The sequence below is a fragment of the Dendrobium catenatum genome, unplaced genomic scaffold (genome assembly GCF_001605985.2).
Source record: "Dendrobium catenatum unplaced genomic scaffold, ASM160598v2 fragScaff_scaffold_612, whole genome shotgun sequence".
In the NCBI taxonomy this organism is placed as follows: Eukaryota; Viridiplantae; Streptophyta; class Magnoliopsida; order Asparagales; family Orchidaceae; genus Dendrobium; species Dendrobium catenatum.
This window is the reverse complement of record NW_021319074.1, coordinates 319,828-339,394: the sequence shown is the minus strand read 5'-3', so window position 1 is coordinate 339,394 and position 19,567 is coordinate 319,828. Positions and strand designations below refer to the sequence as shown.

Here is a 19,567-nt window from a genome sequence, read left to right as displayed (position 1 = left end):
GGACACCAGACCTAAAAATAGGTCCGAATATCCAATTAAATTTGCACGTGGACTACATTTTGACTGTGATTTTTATTATACTTTACTTGCGCTTTTAATGCGCTTGAATTAAAATTTCATAGACACGTATAGATTCCACATGTCAATATTTTATTGAACATCGAACGTACCTCTGCATCCGGTGTTTGGACCAAATAATTTTCCCACAATCACAAGCCACCTATCATCACTCACGGCCGCCCTTCACCATCAACAACCACCATCATTTATACGATATTAATTTTACTTTAAACTACTAAAAATAATATTAATAATCATCTAAAGTTTGTTTTACCGTTATTAAAAAACTTTTAAATAATTCCTTCCTCATAAAAACCAAACAGCCCCTATCGGAGAAGAGATTATTACATGCGGAGTCTAGATCCGGAGAACCGTTAATTTGTGTGACTGTGAAAATTAAAAGTGTAATAAAAGTGCAATTATTATTCGCCGCTGTTTTTTAATGTTCACAATCACAAAATCAAACGGTTCTTTGGGTCCACACTCCCGATGTTATAATCTCTCCTTTGAGACTCCCGGGAGAGACTGTGATCCAAATCAAGAGGTTATAATTACAGCAGAGAGCTTCAGACTCCAGCTTTTGGATCAAGTTGGGAATTATATAGTACGAGGAGAAAAAAGCGTACATGTCTGACTGCAAAAAGAAAGATTTACCTAAAATTTTCAAGGGGCAAAATTATAATTATAAATTTTAACTATAAAAATTTAAATTATAGATAACACCATTGATAAAGACGACTAATATCTCCCGATTCACTTTCATGCAGATGTACATGCATCCCAATGACCAGCAATCACTATCAATGCAGCTCCACTTAACGTCAAATTTACTGGGAGCATTTACTCGAATATTAATTGTGCGCATGAGGTACACTAGAACAAAGGCTACAGCCTACACGTCATCAGAATATAAATATATTTTTTTTTGGGAGAAATGAGCAGAATAAATTTTACAAATAAAAGATTATTGGAGAAGACAGCAATAGATTTCAGAAGAGGAGACTTGTTAATGATGTTTTGGAATCAATCACATGCAGCAAGCTCACTAGAAAACGCACAATAAACTTATTTCATCTTATATTTTGGAACCTTAATCAAACTACTATAAAGTAAATTCATTCGTGTTGGACTTCACTAAATAGTAAAGGTGAAAGGTGTCAATATTTAACATGACACGAAAATCTGAGTTGAATCTGACATAAAGATTTCGGGTTTGGATCAACCCGGACCCGAAACGGGCCGGTTCGAACTCAACAAACCGACCAGTTTAAAAAATTGGGTCAAATTCAGGTTGACCCGGAAACCCAGAAAAACGTGTTTGCCTACTCTGACCGCCCCTGCCCGAGTCACCTGCCCATCAAGTTGTGTCGCCTACCCCTCATGCCTGTTGTTGCATCTGCCCGTCTACTTGTTGTCGTGTCGCCAACTGACCGCTGTTGTTGCCTGGCCGATGGCCGCTGCCACTGTCAGAGGACCGGGCCGCTGAAGTTATTGGATTTGGTTCAATAAGCATGTGAGTTACAACCTTACGGGGAATGAGGTTTAAGACTTGCGGGTCGTGACCCGAACCCGAAGTGGGCCAAGTTCGGGTCTGAAAAACTGACCCGTTTTCAAAAAAAATGGGTCAGATTAGAATTGACCCGACCCGAACCTGACTTGTGATTCAATTTTGACAGCCCCACTAAATAGTTTAGACACAAGAAAATAACTTCCAAGCATATTTCAAGTAAAATAACGAACCAAACAATCATAATTTCAAAACTTGTGAATCAAAATATAAGATGAAATAAGTTTCATAAATACATAGATAGTTAATCCTAACCTTTTCAAAGTCGATTCCCCACAAGCAGAATTTGATTTATAGGTAGCACTGAGAGACCGACGGTGCTTCAAATCAAGATGCTACCTTTTACATCATATGCTTCCAGCTCCGAATCAACACAAACTTTACAAATGATAAGCCCTTTCTAAATAAAAGTAGGAAGCAGCAAAATGAATAAAATACATTTACCCATTCAACCTCACAGCCTTGGCACTGTCACTTGCCTAAACAAAATGTGGCTGACAGCTTATCAGAAGCAGTAACAATATTCCTTCACTAACATAATGTCCCCATAGCCAAATGCCTTAGAATGAGTAAAGATAAGAAACGCTTCTTTTCCACATAAACATCTCAGTATAGTTTGTTGAATTCAGACATCAGAGTAGTTTCACCCAATCTGGGGAAGAAAGCCTCCCGCTCGAGCAGCATATGTAAGCTTCCCATCATCCTCACCAATTGTATCCACACTACAGGAGCGCAGCAAAACGAATATGCAAAAACAGCCAGTGCCCTTACAACGCCATCAGAGTACCATGGAAAAGCCATCACTCCAAGAGCACCCAATATGCCAAACCAAGGTGTTAAGACTGAGAGCGGTGAGAGAAGAAATGAGTTGATTGCAATGGAAGCAAGAGCTGCTGCACCAAGCAAGTAAACTGACCAGCCAAGAACAGGATGGACAGTTCTGGGAATGAGAAAGAATGGAACGGTGTATGTCGCTATTAAGGACCATGCGACTGCAACCTTGAGTATGGAGTGGAGGAAGAGAAGACTCTTCTCCGGCCTTCGGTTGTAGCATAGCTTCGACAGATTCGGACGGGCTAACCGCGTCACGGCTATGATTCCAAGGTATACTGCAGCTTGGATAAGCATGACAGGAAGTTCTGCACCATATCTGATTGTTTACAATGGGAATCATAATAAGGTATTAGCCCTTGAAGCAGAAAAGATAACTAGTATTCTTAGGCTTCATTTTGGACGGCTTTTTTTTTACTTCGTAAAGCAGTTTTCTAATACAAAAGGTTTAATTTTTGTACTAAAAAGCTGTCAATAAGCAATAAGAAAGTCGTCCCAAACGAAGCCTTAATTTATAGGGAGAAAGTATCATCATACCCAACGTTTTCCCGCCGCTGCTCATGCCATGAAAGCCCCAATGGCAGGACTGGCCAGGACCACCAATACCAAGGTTTGAGCCATGGTGCGCTAGGAAATGTTATCACGCTGTTCGGTCCACATGGAATACTCCAACGGAGCTTGAGATCTGCAACAGGAAACAACTCATCCATATAATTACTCAGCTCTTGCTTAAATTGCATTTTGGTGAACACATCTTTAGGAATTCAACCGTTACATATCAGAAAATCTTCAAACAAAATAAACCAAAAAGAAAAGAAACCCAGCAAGATGTGGTTGGCATTCATCAAAAGTTTAGTTTGTCCTCTGAATACCTCTATTCTTATCAGTTTAGGATTGAAATTTGTTGCTGTTTTTAAGCATTCCTATTTCATAAGGATGGCAAGCAAGGCTCTAAGGTCAACTTTGAAATAAATATTTGTCTGACGCTTTGCAGAACAATAATAAACTAAGGGAAGAGTAGGGGGATAGCCATGCTTACAGTAATAGGAAGCATCCATCTGGTATCCCAATGGAAGACGATAGGTTCCATCAAGCTTTGTACCATTGACAGGTGGATGGAACATAGGCTTGTCAAGAAGATCCGGGAAGTAACTAGCAAGGAAGCCCTGGTCTGCACCATCTGGATTGCTCCGCACCACTTCCAACTCATGTAGCATGTCGTTAAAAACATCCCGAGAAGGCTGCAGTTCCAAAATGAGAAAAAGAGTTAGAATCATGACAAATTATAAGAGATCAAGTATAGAGAATTGATATCTTAAGCAAAAGATTTGAATTTACTTGGAAACTGTAAGGAAAACATAGAACCTATAAACAAGCATAATGCAAGTTAACGGTCCATAAGCTTGACCATGTGGAAATATAGAAACATTACTTGACCCTTTTAAGTACAAGCTAAGTTTGCAAGCAGAAAATTGCAGACCTAGTTATATTAATGATTTATAAGCACTCAAACTGAGTACCCCCCAAGACAACCACTTGTTTAAGACATTCCAATAAAAGAAAAGAAGTGTTATCCATATTGTTGAAACTGGAAATCAGAAATTTCATTGAGAGCAAAAATTGATGAAATTGCAGTGAGATGATTAACTTAGGTTTCGTTTGGGTCGGCTTTTTTATTGCTTCTTAAACCAACTTTTTAGTTAAAAATTAATTTTTTTGTACTATAGAAAGCTGCTTTAAGAAACAATAAGAAAGCTGTCCCAACCGAAACCTTAGAGAATCACCTAGATTTGTACATCTGTGCATTGATAGCACAAAATTTCTTGTGAGAGCTTGCCGAGTAGTACAATACCTACTAGGTCAGAGTTTCTCGATCCATATATCAACCCAACTCAAATTTCTAGCTAGTGATGAGAATTTGAAGATCACTTCATATAAATGTAAGATTGGCTCTGGTAACCTCTTTTTCTAATGGGGTAAATGTTAATAACTACAACAACCAGACACTGTTTTACCATTCTTTGTCTAAACTGTTTTTTTCTGTCCTGCCATTCAATTTTATTGAGGGATCGAGCAAAAATGTATTCCTTGACCGAATAAGGCAGTTAAAAAAACAAAAAAGTTTACAAAGGTGAAAACTTTTGATCGATGCACCTCATCAAGTATTCCACAACAATTTCAACCAGCCTGCACCTTTCCTCTTAAATAATCTTTTGCTAAGAAAGTTCTGATTTACTTTTATTTTGAAAGACCAACATCCAAATCAAGTTCAAGCCTAAACAAGGGACTGTTTCATTACCGAATTGAATAATATAACATCCTTTCTCATGTGGTTCCACCAAATTGCTGCGCTTATACAATTAAAGCATTCAATCCACAAAATCAGGTGAAAATCCAAATATGTTCATGCAGGAAGAAGTTCAATATTGAGAATAACGATTGATATTGGCCATTCTCTAAGCTTTTCTTCCCTAATCTAGACAAAATCATTTACATGCCAAAAATATTTACTCATATTTCTTCTCACCCCAATTAAGTTGATCTTCAATTTACAAAATAGGTACTGTTTAATCTGCATTACCAACAAGTATTTCCTTTCAATGACTAGATCAAGTATACCTTTTTTCCTGAACCTATAATGCTTTTCTTATACTTCAAATTTCAAAAGCATCGTTACTGTATGAAACCTTCCTGTTCAAAGAACAATTTCATGTCCAAAGCAAATTAATTCTAAAACAGCTGAAGCACTTAATTCCCCAAGTCAAATAGGAATATAAATTCTACTGGCATTGTAAGAATATTTCTTTGTATTGACCACTAGAAATCATGCTATTGTTATATTTCATCTAAAGTAAATAATGGTTACAAATTCTTTTTGTATCATGAACAACTTTGATCTTCTACTAACATGACTTGCCCGTTTAACAAACGTTGATTCCAGATAAGCATGCAATACAGATAAACATTGCACAAACATTCAGATTTATTTGAACTCTTAGTTAAACAAGTCAGGAATTCAAGATAAGAAAATCTTTTAGATATAAACTTTCAAGGAGTGCCTTGAGCAAAATAAAACCTAAAAAAGACCAACTTAGCAGTCATACTTGCATGATAATGAACCTTCACAAACAATGTAAAATACATTGTTGATGAATTCAATTAAATTAATTCACAATTTTGATACAAAGGGTAGATATACAAATTTCCCTGGTAGAAATAAGAAAATTACTTATGAAAAAATTATAATATGGTAGGAGTGCAATTCTCGTTTGCATGAAAGCATAGGATAAACTAAATCAGCAGGAAGTATGAAGTAAGCATTTGAAAAAAGTAAGATCATGGTGAAAAAGGAAGTAGTTCAAGCCAAAAGGTAAGCCAGTTCAGCCCACATGCATAAAATTCTCTAACTAAACAAACAAATTTAACATGCCATAGCAATTCCTTTTCATTCTACAAGAATGTGTTTGTTACATCCAAATATATAACTTAATGAGAAGTGGACCCCCTTGGCATAAAAGAAAAAAAAAACACTTAAAACTTTTCTCACTTATGTTTTAATAAAGAACGCATACGGAAGACTTACCTGGAGGACAAAGAGACCAGTGTGGAAGATACATGGATTGATGAAAACGGCACAAAACTGACCACATTGAAAGAGTTCATCAGTTTTTTGAAGGAATAGGTTGTCAGAATCCAACATAACAACTCGGTCATAATCCACTAAGCTCCATGCATAAAGCTTATTTAGTGTTAGTTTGAATCGAACATTAAAGTTCTTCTGCTGCTCATATGGATTCTTCAAGTTCTCTACTGCCACCACCTTCACCCCATCCTCCTTCCTGTTAACATAAACAATGAAAATCTCTTTAACAAAAGGCCAAACAGATTTCTAGACTACCAAAGTAATCCCTTAAGACTTTTATTACATAATGAATGAAACGAAGTTCCACAACGTACAGCAACAATGTGTTAGTGTAAGGCTTCATTTGGGGCGGCTTTCTTCCTGCTTCTTAAAGCAGCTTTCTAGCACAAAAGTTAAATTTTTTGTACTAGAACGCCACTTTAAGAAGCAGGAAGAAAGCCGTCCCAAATGAAGCCTAAGAGTCACAACATCTAAAAGGTAAACCATTAAATCCTTAGGTATTTCTTCAATGCTAACCAGGACAACCCATCCACAATCAAGTTTAACTCTTTGATGTAGACCAGGCCATGCCTTGCTACTCTAGATTTTATTTTCATTCAAAACAAATAAAAAACGTATGGTTCATTCGGTTGACAACCTAACATTCTGATACAATAAAACATAAATGAATGGCCACTTGCTGATTAATTTTATCTCGTTGGCCTCCATGCCAAGCAGCATAAGAACAACGAAACGTGCATCCATGTCTCTCATAAGCCTGGCTAGTTAAAAGCTACAGCAGTATAATCCTAATATGAGTTCAGGCGTGGAATATACAGCTTTAAGCTGGCAAAAACAAAAATGGCATAGGTTACAAAAAAATATATATATATCATCAAAATTTTTTCTTTAAGAACCTTGTTGGATATCATAGTTTTTTTACTGAGATATTTCAAATATTCCCAGGAGTGGGCAGTAAAAAAGGCTAACATGCAAGAAGCTGCTTCTGCTGGTCTAAAAAAGGAAAAAAATCATGTGAAAAAAATGAAATCTGCTATAGGGGAAAAAAAAAATCTCAAAAGCATTTTCCCTTCCCATAATGGGAAGGGTTCTCAAGTAAAACTCTTTAGAAACGGGAAGCAATAAAAAATCATCAAAGCGAACTTTCCAGTCAAATTACTGGGAGAATTCTTTTTTTTTTTTTTTTTTTTTTTTTTGGGAGAGTCAAATTACAGGATAAACAAACAAAAACGACGGAAAAAATGAACAGCTAACAGAACCACAAAATCATCTGAAACTACTCCAGTAAAAGATTCGTCGTCTTCCTTGGAAAAAAACTCCCTAAAATCTAAATCTCGATAATACACCCGGAAAAAAGAAAACGGGAAGAAGACAAATTGATCAACAACCATTCAGCTCCAACCGGCCGGCTTGCCCGCACAATATCAACCGTTAGATCAGACCTCAGCCAATATTTCCACTTTTTTTAAAAAACCAAAAGCAAAATAAAATCCGAATTCTAGCTTAAAGAAGAAAAAAAAATCCTAAACTAACCCTTGTTGGCTGATCGAGGAAGAAGAAAGCGATATGCAGCGAAGAGAATCCGAACACCGGGACCATAAAATCAGTACATCTACGTTAGTAATGACGAAAAGGTTTTCATCGGGCTTAAGCTTCGCGGGGGATCCATCAAAGATGCAGAAATTAAAAAAAAAACGAACATCAAGAAAATAACTTACCGCATAAATAAATAAAAAAATTCTGAAAAAAAAAGTCTAAGGGGAAACAAGATTGTCGAAGTAAGAGAAATCTTAGGTTTCTTTAAAAGGTCGCAAAACTACTTCAGGAAAAGATTCGTCATCTTCGTTGAAAATAACTCCCAAAATCTCAATAATCCATAAGAAAAACAAAACAAGAATTACCCAATTGATCAGTTACCATCCAGCTCGAACCAGCAGGCTCATCCCTACGATCCCAACCACATAAGGTCAGATTTCCCAGTTAAATTACAAAATAAAATTCCGAAAAGTCTCAATTCCTCCGGCTTTAAATGCGAAGTTGAAGCCTAATTTCTTTCACGCTTAAAGAGGAATAATCCTCAACTGAATCAATGAAACACCTCAATGAATAAATCAAGAAAAAGAAGAGAAAGATCGTATACATACAGAGTCTGAACCCATTCGATTGGGACATCAACAGAAGCAATGACGACAAGATCGGCATCGACCTTAAGCTTCACAAGTGATCTCATCATCACCCTGGTCGCCACATAGAACTCGTAGTCCCTCGGCGTCCCCATGTACATCATCGCAGCATACGCGTTACGTTTCCTACCTTCCACCGCAGGTACCGCATCACCTTCCACCGCCCCCCAAGCTATCATAGCCAACAACAACACCATCAGCACAGACCAAACAAATCTCCGCCGTTCCTCCATTATCTTGAGCACAATAACTACGCTTTAAAACAGATCGGATTGCCCCTTCTGGATGCGGACGGTGTGCATTGCGGCTGAAGATCGGAGATTGGATGGAAAAAGATTCAGAGACAAAAAAGGAGCGCGTTTTGACGATGAGCAGGACGGGATAAGGAAAGCGAGGACGAGAAGAAGAAAGTGCGCTACTTTTCTATAGTGTTAACGGGCAAAGTGATGCGCGAAGAGTGCCCTAGAGAGGAGGATCTGCTTTGTTGCTGGTGGAGTTATTGTGGCGAAGAAGAACCAGTAAAATAAAATAAAAAACAAAAAAATAAAAAAACGCGGTAGATAAAAATAAAATGAAATAAAAAATGAAAATATCTCGGCTGACTCGGTTCCGATCGGCGCGGACCGGCTGGATAATCGCCTCGGATATTGTGATGCGCGCCGTGTTTTGGGAAATTTACATTTTGGATCCATTTCTTTAATAATATTGTAAATTAATATTTTTTTAAAGAACACTATCAAATAAAACTTAATGTTTTAAGAAATAATAAAGATTAAGCATGTTCATGTTAACTTTAGGGCTTTTATTGATATGATGCTTGAAAATTTTTATTAATATGATTTATCATTATCCTATAAGCAGTCAATAATTTGGAATACATATTAATAATTATGAAATATATGAAATCATCTTAGATAAGGCAATTTAATATATATTGATAGTGTACATAGCTTTTTAATGAAGAATATGAAAATATGATTGAATTTTAGTGACCTTAGCACCCTAAATGAAAATAACGAATTTCATTTTTATCGACATATTAGAAAAATCGAAGTTAGAGTCTTTAAAGAAAATAAAGCGTGAAAAAGCAGTTGGATCTAATGATATTCCAATAGAGATATGTAAATGCTTAGGAGATGAAGGAATTTCTTAGCTTACAATTTATTAATATTGTTTTGAAGACTAAAAAGATGTCAGATGAGTGGAGAATGTGTGTGTTAATTTCTATTTTTAAGAATAAATTTGATGCACAAGATTGTGCGAATTATAGAGGAATTAAGTTAATGTGTAATACTTTAACACTATGAGAGCGAGTTATGGAGTCTAGGTTGCGGTGTGATACTAATGTTTCTTAAAATCAATTTGGATTCATGTCGGGTAGGTATACTATGAAAGACATACATTTATTGAGAGGTTTGATGAAGAAATTTAGAGAGAATAAGGAGGAAATATATATGATATTTATTGATTTAGAGAAAACATATGATAAAGTTCCAAGAGAACAGTTATGGAGAGTTCTTAAAAAGGAGTTAATAAAGCTTATATTCAAATCATTAATGATAGATATGTAGGAGCTTTTACTTATGTTCAAACACAAAGAGGTTTGATAAAGTATTTTCATATTTCGGTTGGATCGTATCGAGGACAGCCTTAAGTCCATATCTTTTTACTTTAGTCAAGGATGCTCTCACTAGACATTTGCAAGAGGATATACCTTGGTGTATGCTTTTTGCTAATGATATTCTTCTTGTTGATAAGACTAGAGAGGGAGTTGAAGGTAAGCTTGAATTATGGAGGTCAACCTTAGAGTCGAAAGGTTTTCGCTTGAGTAGATCTAAAATTGAATATATATAGTATAATTTTAGTAGTAATAGACCTAGTGATGGGATTGAAACTTTGGGCGATCAAGTCATTAATAAGAGTACACATTGTAGATATCTTGGATATATTGTTTAAAGTGATGGTGAAATAGATGTGGATATTATCAGCAGAATTCAAGTTGGATGGTTGAAGTGGAGGAATGCATCAGACTTTTTTTGTGATAGGAAACTCCCCCTCAAACTTAAGGGAAAATTCTATAAGATGGTGGTGAGACCTGCAATGATTTATGGTGTTGAATGTTAGCCATTAAAAGAGAAGCATAATACTAAGTTGAGTGTTGCATAGATGAATATTCTCATGTGGATGAGTGGCTTTACCCTTAGATATAGGATACAAAATGAGTATATACGTTAAAAGGTTGGAGTAGCAATAATGGAAGATAAGATTAAAGAGAGTCACCTTAGATGGTTTGGTCACATAAAATGATGGCCTTCCAATGACCCGGTTAGGAAAGTAGAGGTATTAGATTTGACTTAGGTTAAGAAAGGTAGAGGTAGACCTAAAAAAACTTGGTTAGAAATGTAGAGATAGACCTAAAAAAACTTGGTTAGAAATGTAGAGATAGACCTAAAAAAACTTGGTTAGAAAATATTAGAAATTATCTTTTTTTTATTAGATTTAAATGAGAATTTGACTTTTAATAGGACATAATAGAGAAAAATGATTCATGTAGCCGACCCCACATAGTGGGATAAAATCTTGATGTTGTTGTTGTATAGTGTACATATAATTAAATAAAACAAAATATTGATCAGTGTATAAGGCACATCATTTCTCAAACTAGCATAAACAAGGTTTTAAAAATCAAACCGAATAGTAAATCGGAAGAAGAAGAGGTTCACAGTGGATTGGTCGATCCGGAGTTGAATCGGATGACATAATAAATAATAATATTATTAAAAATTATAAAATGAATGAGAAAAAATTTTCATGTAATACCATCACTCTAAGTTTTATTTTCATATAAAACTAATCAAAGCACTTAAATGTGGAAACAACTGAGTCTATAAAATATAAGCAAATATTTCACAAACAACTTGAGCAATATTTATAGCTAAACTAATAAATAGATATTAATTGTAATTCAAAAAGCATCAGCAAATGACACACTTGTGGCTCCAGGTTCCTGCACGAGATGATCTGGCATCCCGTAGCTCTGGATTCCCGCACAGGATGACCAAATGATATTGCATTAGGTGAGGAATACATATCTTTTAACCAGCTCTATTATGTGTTAAGTTTTGAGGAATGCATATCATCTTAAGTTCTCTTTCTCTAGCATGTGTAGCATGTGAAATTTTTAAAAATTGATATGAAAAAAAGAAAATGAATTAAAACATATATCAAAATAGAAAATTAAGAAATATATAAAATAGTGCACTATATATTATTTTGAAAATTAAAGACATAAAATAATGAGTAAAATACCTCTTCATAATTTCTCCTCTAAATTTTCTTTGAAATATTCATTTTGTTTTCTCTAGTAGTTGTTTTATAAATGAAATGAAATGAAAATTAACACCCAATAAGAGATGCAATACAAATAGCATATTCATGTTATTAAAATAAATGTTTAAAACAAACAAAAAATTATGTATAATCATTCACTCAAAAAGCCTAATAATTTAATAAACTCCTAGATTTGTATCATCTAATAATACATCCTTAAATCCTCCTCCACTGTAACATTCCACCTCAAATGCGCCAACTTCCTCACATTCTACCACTTCTTCATCATCACCTACATATTTCAAGTGATATTTATGAGCGAACTATAAATGAAAAATAAATTAAATTCAATTCTAAACATACCTTGAGATGGTCTTGTAGAAACTATATTAGATTCTTTAGTAGGAGGAAATGCATCCTCTCTAGAAATTTCTTCCTCCAAGTTCTCCAGATTAAGTTCTGCAGCAGACTCTTCATCAAGCACCCAAAAGTCAACGATTTCAATGCTTGTAAAATCTTAAAGATAATAATTTCTCCTTTCAAGCTGCAGTTTACAAAGTTAAAAGAAAACTTGATAATTGATACATATAATATGCAATATTAATGAAAGAAATATTGCAGTATATATTATCTATTTCTGAAATTGTGATTATATCATACATACACAAAATCATTAAGTCTTTAATGTTCTAAGTGATTTCACCTTTTACTATGAAAATATTTAAATACACTCAAGTTTCTTTTACATCCAGAAGAAGATGATGTTTGACTCAGAATTCAAACATCTAATTTTTGTAAGTTTGGTGCACTAGAGTCAAACATCTTCCATCATTCATCTACAATTCATATAATAATAATATATTTAAGTTGTACTTTAGAAAGTCAATTTTAAAAAGTAGGATTAAGTTTGTACCAAGCTGCATATCTTTCACCATTTTTAGAGCAAGTGAGCTTCCAAAACTCTTCAAATTATGATGATACAACCTCACCTCATTCATTGTCAATGAAGGTTTAGCACAAATGTCTTTATTTCCAATCAATCCAGCTAAACATTGCATAACTTTGGGTTTATTGCAATAATTTTGTCAATCATAATGGAAACGAGGATCAAGGAAACATGTTGTTGAGTGTATGCCTTATCTTAATTGAGTATCCCATTTGTTCTTTATTATACTTGTGTAGGACTCTACATTATTTTCACATTTTTGAATATTTCCTTTATAACATTTCTAGTTCTATACATGCCATCATACATGTATCCCAGAGAGGGATTTTCATCAGCATCAACAATTCTAAGCAATCTCATAAGAGGTCCGATTGTTGATATCACAAGACAGTCATTCCAAAACTGTGCTTCCATAATAATAACGACCACCTCCTTTCCTTTTACTATTTTAAATAGCTTTGAATCATAATACATCTTGCTTGTTATCAAAGCTTGCATATCATGTTTAGGATCGTATACACTTCTCAATGTCATAAAATGTAGTGGCAAAGCTAGTTGCATCGGGCCTTATAATTTCTTTCCAACTAGGTCTTCTCCTTAACCAGGGCTATGGCATCGATGGTCTTCTATGCAAAAGATGAGTTCAAAGCATTAAAGGATATATTACTAACTTTAAACATTCTAGCTACAGCTAAATCAATATGGTAAATGACATCTTTAGATGTCATAACACTTTTCAGTAATGGTTGAGATCCAAGTTTCGTTCTCAGTGCAAAAAAAATTAGTAATCTCATCTATCTTCCTCTTTCCCTTATCAATACTTGTATGATGTGCATTTGAGATATGAGATTTAGGTAGTGAAGAAGATCCTCTATCTTCTTCTTCTGCTGCTTCTCCTTCTAATATTGCTACACTTTCTTATAAATATTCTTGTTTCTATTGCTTCCTCTTTGATATTTCATTTAGATTCTTTTACATTTGATATCAAATATTATGTGGGACTTTTTACAAGCATCAATATTTTCTTTGATCCCAGCTAGGTGTTGTTTCATCCTATTAGTCCCTTCACCCTTGTAAACAACCCCACAATGAAGACATCTAAACTATTTCTTTCCATTAGTTTTTCTGGACTCACTCAAATGATTCCAAGCAATATCTAATTTCTATTGCACGTTATGAGGAAAAGATGCCGGAGTGGAAATATAGCTAAAAGAAAATTGTAATCAATTAGTATAAAACCCAAACCTCAGTATAATTAAATTAACAAGATAACTACTAAAATATAGTGCTGCTTGTCCAATAAGGCTGCTTGTCAAACAAAAGACTTCATAATTCAAATCACTCCCTCCATGTACTGCTCACAATTTAATAATTTATTCGTATTATAGCAAGCCAACATGTCAAAAGTATTATTATGATATTATAAGAAGTGTTTTTTATTTTTCAAGTAATATAATATAAATTAAATTAACTTATTTAATCACAAAGTTTAATACAAAATAATAAAAGTTTGAGTCTGTTTAAATATGTATCTAACATCATTACATGCGCCAATGATATATCTACCATCAATGTAATAAATTAAAGCCATTAGGAATATTTATAAAACGGGTATTAGCTATATTTATAGGTTTAAGCAATTGCATTGAATGTAATATTCGAAAAAAAAAAAAAAAAGTTTGATATCAAAATTAGAGAAAATATACAAGTTGTTTTAAGTGTTACTTGCATATGTATAATGTTCTGCAATGATAAAATTAATCAAGTTCACATAATTAATATTATATGCATATGATCTTGAAAAACTATAATCATTTAAAATAAATATAAATTCTAAATTTAATAAAAAAAAAGATATTTATGAAGGCTTCGTTTGGGACGGCTTTCTTACTGCTTATTAAAGCAGCTTTTTAGTATAAAAATTAATTTTTTTTGTACTAAAAAGTTGTTTTAAAAAACAGTAAGAAAGCCGTTCCAAATGAAACCGATATCTTATTACATGTATTAGTGTCATGGTTGCCTTAATAGGAGTATTGTCTCAGAAATCTAAAATCAAAAGCACATATAAGTGCTTTTGCTCATACCCAAACACTGAATTGTTGCGCACAAGACAAATCAAGTGTAATTGGGACCCTAACAGTCTCATTGCAAACAACCAAATTTTGATTATTTCGTGTACTGCAATATGTATAATGAGCAAAACATATTGCTTCTCATAATTCCAATCAATTACAAGATGTGTAAGAATGCTCAGTAATGGCACTTATTAAGACAATAGGCTTAGTTGAAGAGATCAGGTCATTGAAATTCAATCAACAAAAAGGAAAAATGGTCAACTATAGTACTACATGTTTCTTCCTCATCCTTCACAAACAGTTAAAATAAAAATAAATGAAAAAAAAACTTCCAAAATGAAAAAAACTTACATCTATTCACGCAAAGGCAGAGAGCTTCTTCGAGTCCAAACAATCAGATGAATAATGGTGAAATAGGAGAAGAGAATGCTGAAGAAGAATAACGACGCTCGTCGAGTCCAGTTCGCAAGATCAAATGCCGTGAATGACAATCTTCGTCGGCTCACGTGAGCGCAGAGAGGGCAGAGGAGACGAGAGCGAATAGGGAGCGAACGAGGTTAGCAAACGGGTCAGGCAATTTAATTAGGTTTTTATTCTTCACTTCACTCAGATATGTTCGATCCTAATCTTACAACTCGGGATGCGTTCGGAACAGTTTTTTAAAACCGACACCAGTTCACCGGTTTCCAGATCAGACCGCCGAGCTGACCAGTTCAACACCAATTTTGGGAAGTATTAAAACCAGCAAAATGGTCGATTCATAGTTCGATCCTGTTTTGAAAACCTTGAGCATAAATCTTGTCGACAGTGTGATTATAGTGGCTCAAGGTTTATTTCACATTAATAATATAAGAAACAAAAATCAATAGGTAGTACAATTAATATAGAATATATTATTTTACTTATTTAATTTATAAATAATATCTTATACATGTCGTGCTTGTCAAATCAACAAGCTTACACCTTAATCATTAGATGCAAATAGGGCTTAGTTGTTCTACACAACTTTGTCCTACACCTTTATCATTGGACACTTATAGGGGTGATTAGTCTTCAAACATCATCACATAGGAATCCCTCCTCACCCAAAGATATCTTTAGTAACTAATACAATACACCATTCCTATATAACTGATGAGGTAGCCTCAACTATGTGAGGATGAATATAGGAGGTCTAAAATCATGCTTGTCTTGATGACCCTGTGAAATAATGGATAGTATAATTAATGATAAATTTCATGATAATGATAATTAGCATTATTATCAAGCCCTAAGTTCTAAAGTGAAAGAATTTTTTTGTATGCTTTTATTTTTGTACGATTATTTTTTTTAATCTCATTCTATTCATTTATCATCCAGATCGATAATTATCCAAAGCTAATTCATTGCATTAATGAAGTATAAATAGTTAAAATCATAATTCACATTTACTATAATCAATATTTACATGCTATAAGCAGTGAATAATATGGAACACATTAATGATGATGAAATATATGAAATTATCTTTGACAAGGCAAATTAGTTGAAAGAACGGGTCAGCGAGTTCAACGGAACCGGCCTTATCTAATACGCAACCAAGCGAAGCAAGCGATCAAACGACAAACTGAGTGGGCCGAACGGACTGCACACGAGTGTGGAAGGGTCTAGCGAGGTTGGATCGTGTAATCGAATGAGAATCGCTTGCAGGAGTGAAAGGAAGCGACTCCTCATGGGAAATAACTTCAATTTAATCATTCCAGTGGAATCAAATGATCAAATAGAAGCTTTAGCCCGAAGGATACCATGCCGAGCGGAAGAAGAAAAAGAAGGAAATAAATAGAGAGAAAGGGTAAGGAAAGATAAGGGAGCAAGGGAGATTGAACAAGCAAGGAAGGCAGAGAAGACCAAGAGCGATAGGTAAGATTTGTTCTTTTTATTAATATTATTAAAATATATAATATTTTAAAATAGAATTCTCTAAGCTTTCTTCTAATCTAGACAAATCATTTACATGCCAAAAAATATTTACTCATATTTCTTCTCACCCAATTAAGTTGATCTTCAATTTACAAAATAGGTACTGTTAATCTGCTACAACAAGTATTTCCTTCAATGACTAGATCAAAGTATACCTTTTTTCCTGAACTATAATGCTTTTCTATACTTCAATTTCAAACGCATCGTTACTGTATGAAACCTTCCTGTTCAAAAGAACAATTTCATGTCCAAAGCAAATTAATTCTAAAACAGCTGAAGCACTTAATTCCCCAAGTCAAATAGGAATATAAATTCTACTGGCATTGTAAGAATATTTTTTGTATTTGACCACTAGAAATCATGCTATTGTTATATTTCATCTAAAGTAAATAATGGTTACAATTCTTTTTGTATCATGAACAACTTTGATCTTCTACTAACATGACTTGCCCGTTTAACAAACGTTGATTCCAGATAAGCATGCAATACAGACTAAACATTGCACAAACATTCAGATTTATTGAACTCTTAGTTAAACAAGTCAGGAATTCAGATAGAATTCTTTTTAGATATAAACTTTCAAGGAGTGCCTTGAGCAAAATAAAACCTAAAAAAGACCAACTTAGCAGTCATACTTGCATGATAATGAACCTTCACAACAATGTAAAATACATTGTTGATGAATTCAATTAAATTAATTCACAATTTTGATACAAAGGGTAGTATATCAAATTTCCTGGTAGAAATTAAGAAAATTACTTATGAAAAATTATAATATGGTAGGAGGGCAATTCTCGTTTGCATGAAAGCATAGGATAAACTAAATCAGCAGGAAGTATGAAGTAAGCATTTGAAAAAGTAAGATCATGGTGAAAAGGAAGTAGTTAAGCCAAAAGGTATGCCAGTTCAGCCCACATGCATAAAATTCTCTAACTAAACAAACAAATTTAACATGCCATAGCAATTCCTTTTCATTCTACAAGAATGTGTTTGTTACATCCAAATATATAACTTAATGAGAGTGGACCCCTTGGCATAAAAGAAAAAAAAAACACTTAAAACTTTTCTCACTTATGTTTTAATAAAAAGACGCAATCGGAAGACTTACCTGGAGGACAAAGAGACCAGTGTGGAAGATACATGGATTGATGAAAACGGCAACAAAACTGACCACATTGAAGAGTTCATCAGTTTTTTTGAAGGAATAGGTTGTCAGAAATCCAACATACAAAAACTCGGTCATAATCCACTAAGCTCCATGCATAAAGCTTATTTAGTGTTAGTTTGAATCGAACATTAAAGTTCTTCTGCTGCTCATATGGATTCTTCAAGTTCTCTACTGCCACCACCTTACACCCATCCTCCTTCCTGTTAACATAAACAATGAAAATCTCTTTAACAAAGGCCAAACAGATTTCTAGACTACCAAAGTAATCCCTTAAGACTTTTATTACATAATGAATGAAACGAAGTTCCACAACGTACAGCAACAATGTGTTAGTGTAAGGCTTCATTTGGGGCGGCTTTCTTCCTGCTTCTTAAAGCAGCTTTCTAGCACAAAAGTTAAATTTTTGTTACTCTAGAAAGCCACTTTAAGAACCAGGAAGAAAGCCGTCCAAATGAAGCCTAAGAGATATCACAAATCTAAAAGGTAAACCATTAAATCTTAGGTATTTCTTCAATGCTAACAGACAACCCTCCACAATCAAGTTTAACTCTTTGATGTAGACCAGGCCATGCCTTGCTACTCTAGATTTTATTTTCATTCAAAACAATAAAAAACGTATGGTTCATTCGGTTGACAACCTAACATCTGATACAATAAAACATAAATGAATGGCCACTTGCTGATTAATTTTATTCCGTTGGCTCCATGCCAAGCCGCATAAGAACAACGAAACGTGCATCCATGTCTCCTCATAAGCCTGGCTAGTTAAAGCTACAGCAGTATAATCCAATATGAGTTCAGGCGTGGAATATACAGCTTTAAGCTGGCAAAAACAAAAATGGCAATAGGTTACAAAAAAATATATATATCATCAAAATTTTTTTCTTTAAGAACCTTATTGGATATCATAGTTTTTTACTGAGATATTTCAAATCTTCCCAGGAGTGGGCAGTAAAAAAAGCTAACATGCAGAAGCTGCTTCTGCTGGTCTAAAAAAGGAAAAAAATCATGTGAAAAAATGAAATCTGCTATAGGGGAAAAAAAACTCAAAAGCATTTTCCCTTCCCATAATGGGAAGGGTTCTCAAGTAAACTCTTTAGAACGGGAAGCAATAAAAAATCATCAAAGCGAAACTTTCAGTCAAATTACTGGGAGAATTCTTTTTTTTTTTTTTGGGAGAGTCAAATTACTGGATAAACAAACAAAAACGACGGAAAAAATGAAAAGCTCGAACCACAAAATCATCTGAAACTACTCCAGTAAAAGATTCGTCGTCTTCCTTGGAAAAAACTCCCTAAAATCTAAATCTCGATAATACACCCGGAAAAAAGAAAACGGGAAGAAGACAAATTGATCAACAACCATTCAGCTCCAACCGGCCGGCTTGCCCGCACATATCAACGTTAGATCAGACTCAGCCATATTTTCCACTTTTTTTAAAAAACCAAAGCAAAAATAAAATCCGAATTCTAGCTTAAAGAAGAAAAAAAAATCCTGAACTAACCCTGTTGGCTGATCGAGAAGAAGAAAGCGATATGCAGCGAAGAGAATCCGAACACCGGGACATAATCAGTACAATCTACGTTAAGTAAATGACGAAAAGGTTTTCATCGGGCTTAAGCTTCGCGGGGATCCATCAAAGATGCAGAAATTAAAAAAAAACGAACATCAAGAAAATAACTTACCGCATAAATAAATAAAAAAATTCTGAAAAAAAAAAGTCTAAGGGGAAACAAGATTGTCGAAGTAAGAGAAATCTTAGGTTTCTTTAAAAGGTCGCAAAACTACTTCAGGAAAAGATTCGT

The 19,567-nt window shown here is 34.3% G+C and overlaps 1 protein-coding gene across 2 annotated transcripts in view; it reads right to left on the bottom strand.

The window, feature by feature from the left end:
- Positions 1 to 1,812: 1,812 nt before the first annotated feature.
- The window catches only part of LOC110092710 (putative glucuronosyltransferase PGSIP8), an 18,715-nt gene continuing 960 nt past the window's right edge, over positions 1,813 to 19,567 (bottom strand). The window contains exons 1-5 of one of the 2 annotated variants that reach the window (XM_020817367.2): positions 8,246 to 8,791; positions 6,042 to 6,297; positions 3,498 to 3,699; positions 2,996 to 3,143; positions 1,813 to 2,777 (exon numbers count right to left, since the gene is read on the bottom strand). In XM_020817367.2, coding sequence (XP_020673026.1) covers positions 2,234 to 2,777; positions 2,996 to 3,143; positions 3,498 to 3,699; positions 6,042 to 6,297; positions 8,246 to 8,517 — 1,422 coding nt within the window. In that variant the 5' untranslated portion in view covers positions 8,518 to 8,791 and the 3' untranslated portion in view covers positions 1,813 to 2,233. Of the gene's footprint in view, positions 2,778 to 2,995; positions 3,144 to 3,497; positions 3,700 to 6,041; positions 6,298 to 8,245; positions 8,792 to 19,567 lie in introns of those variants that run through there. The other variant, XM_020817368.2, reaches the window with a different exon arrangement.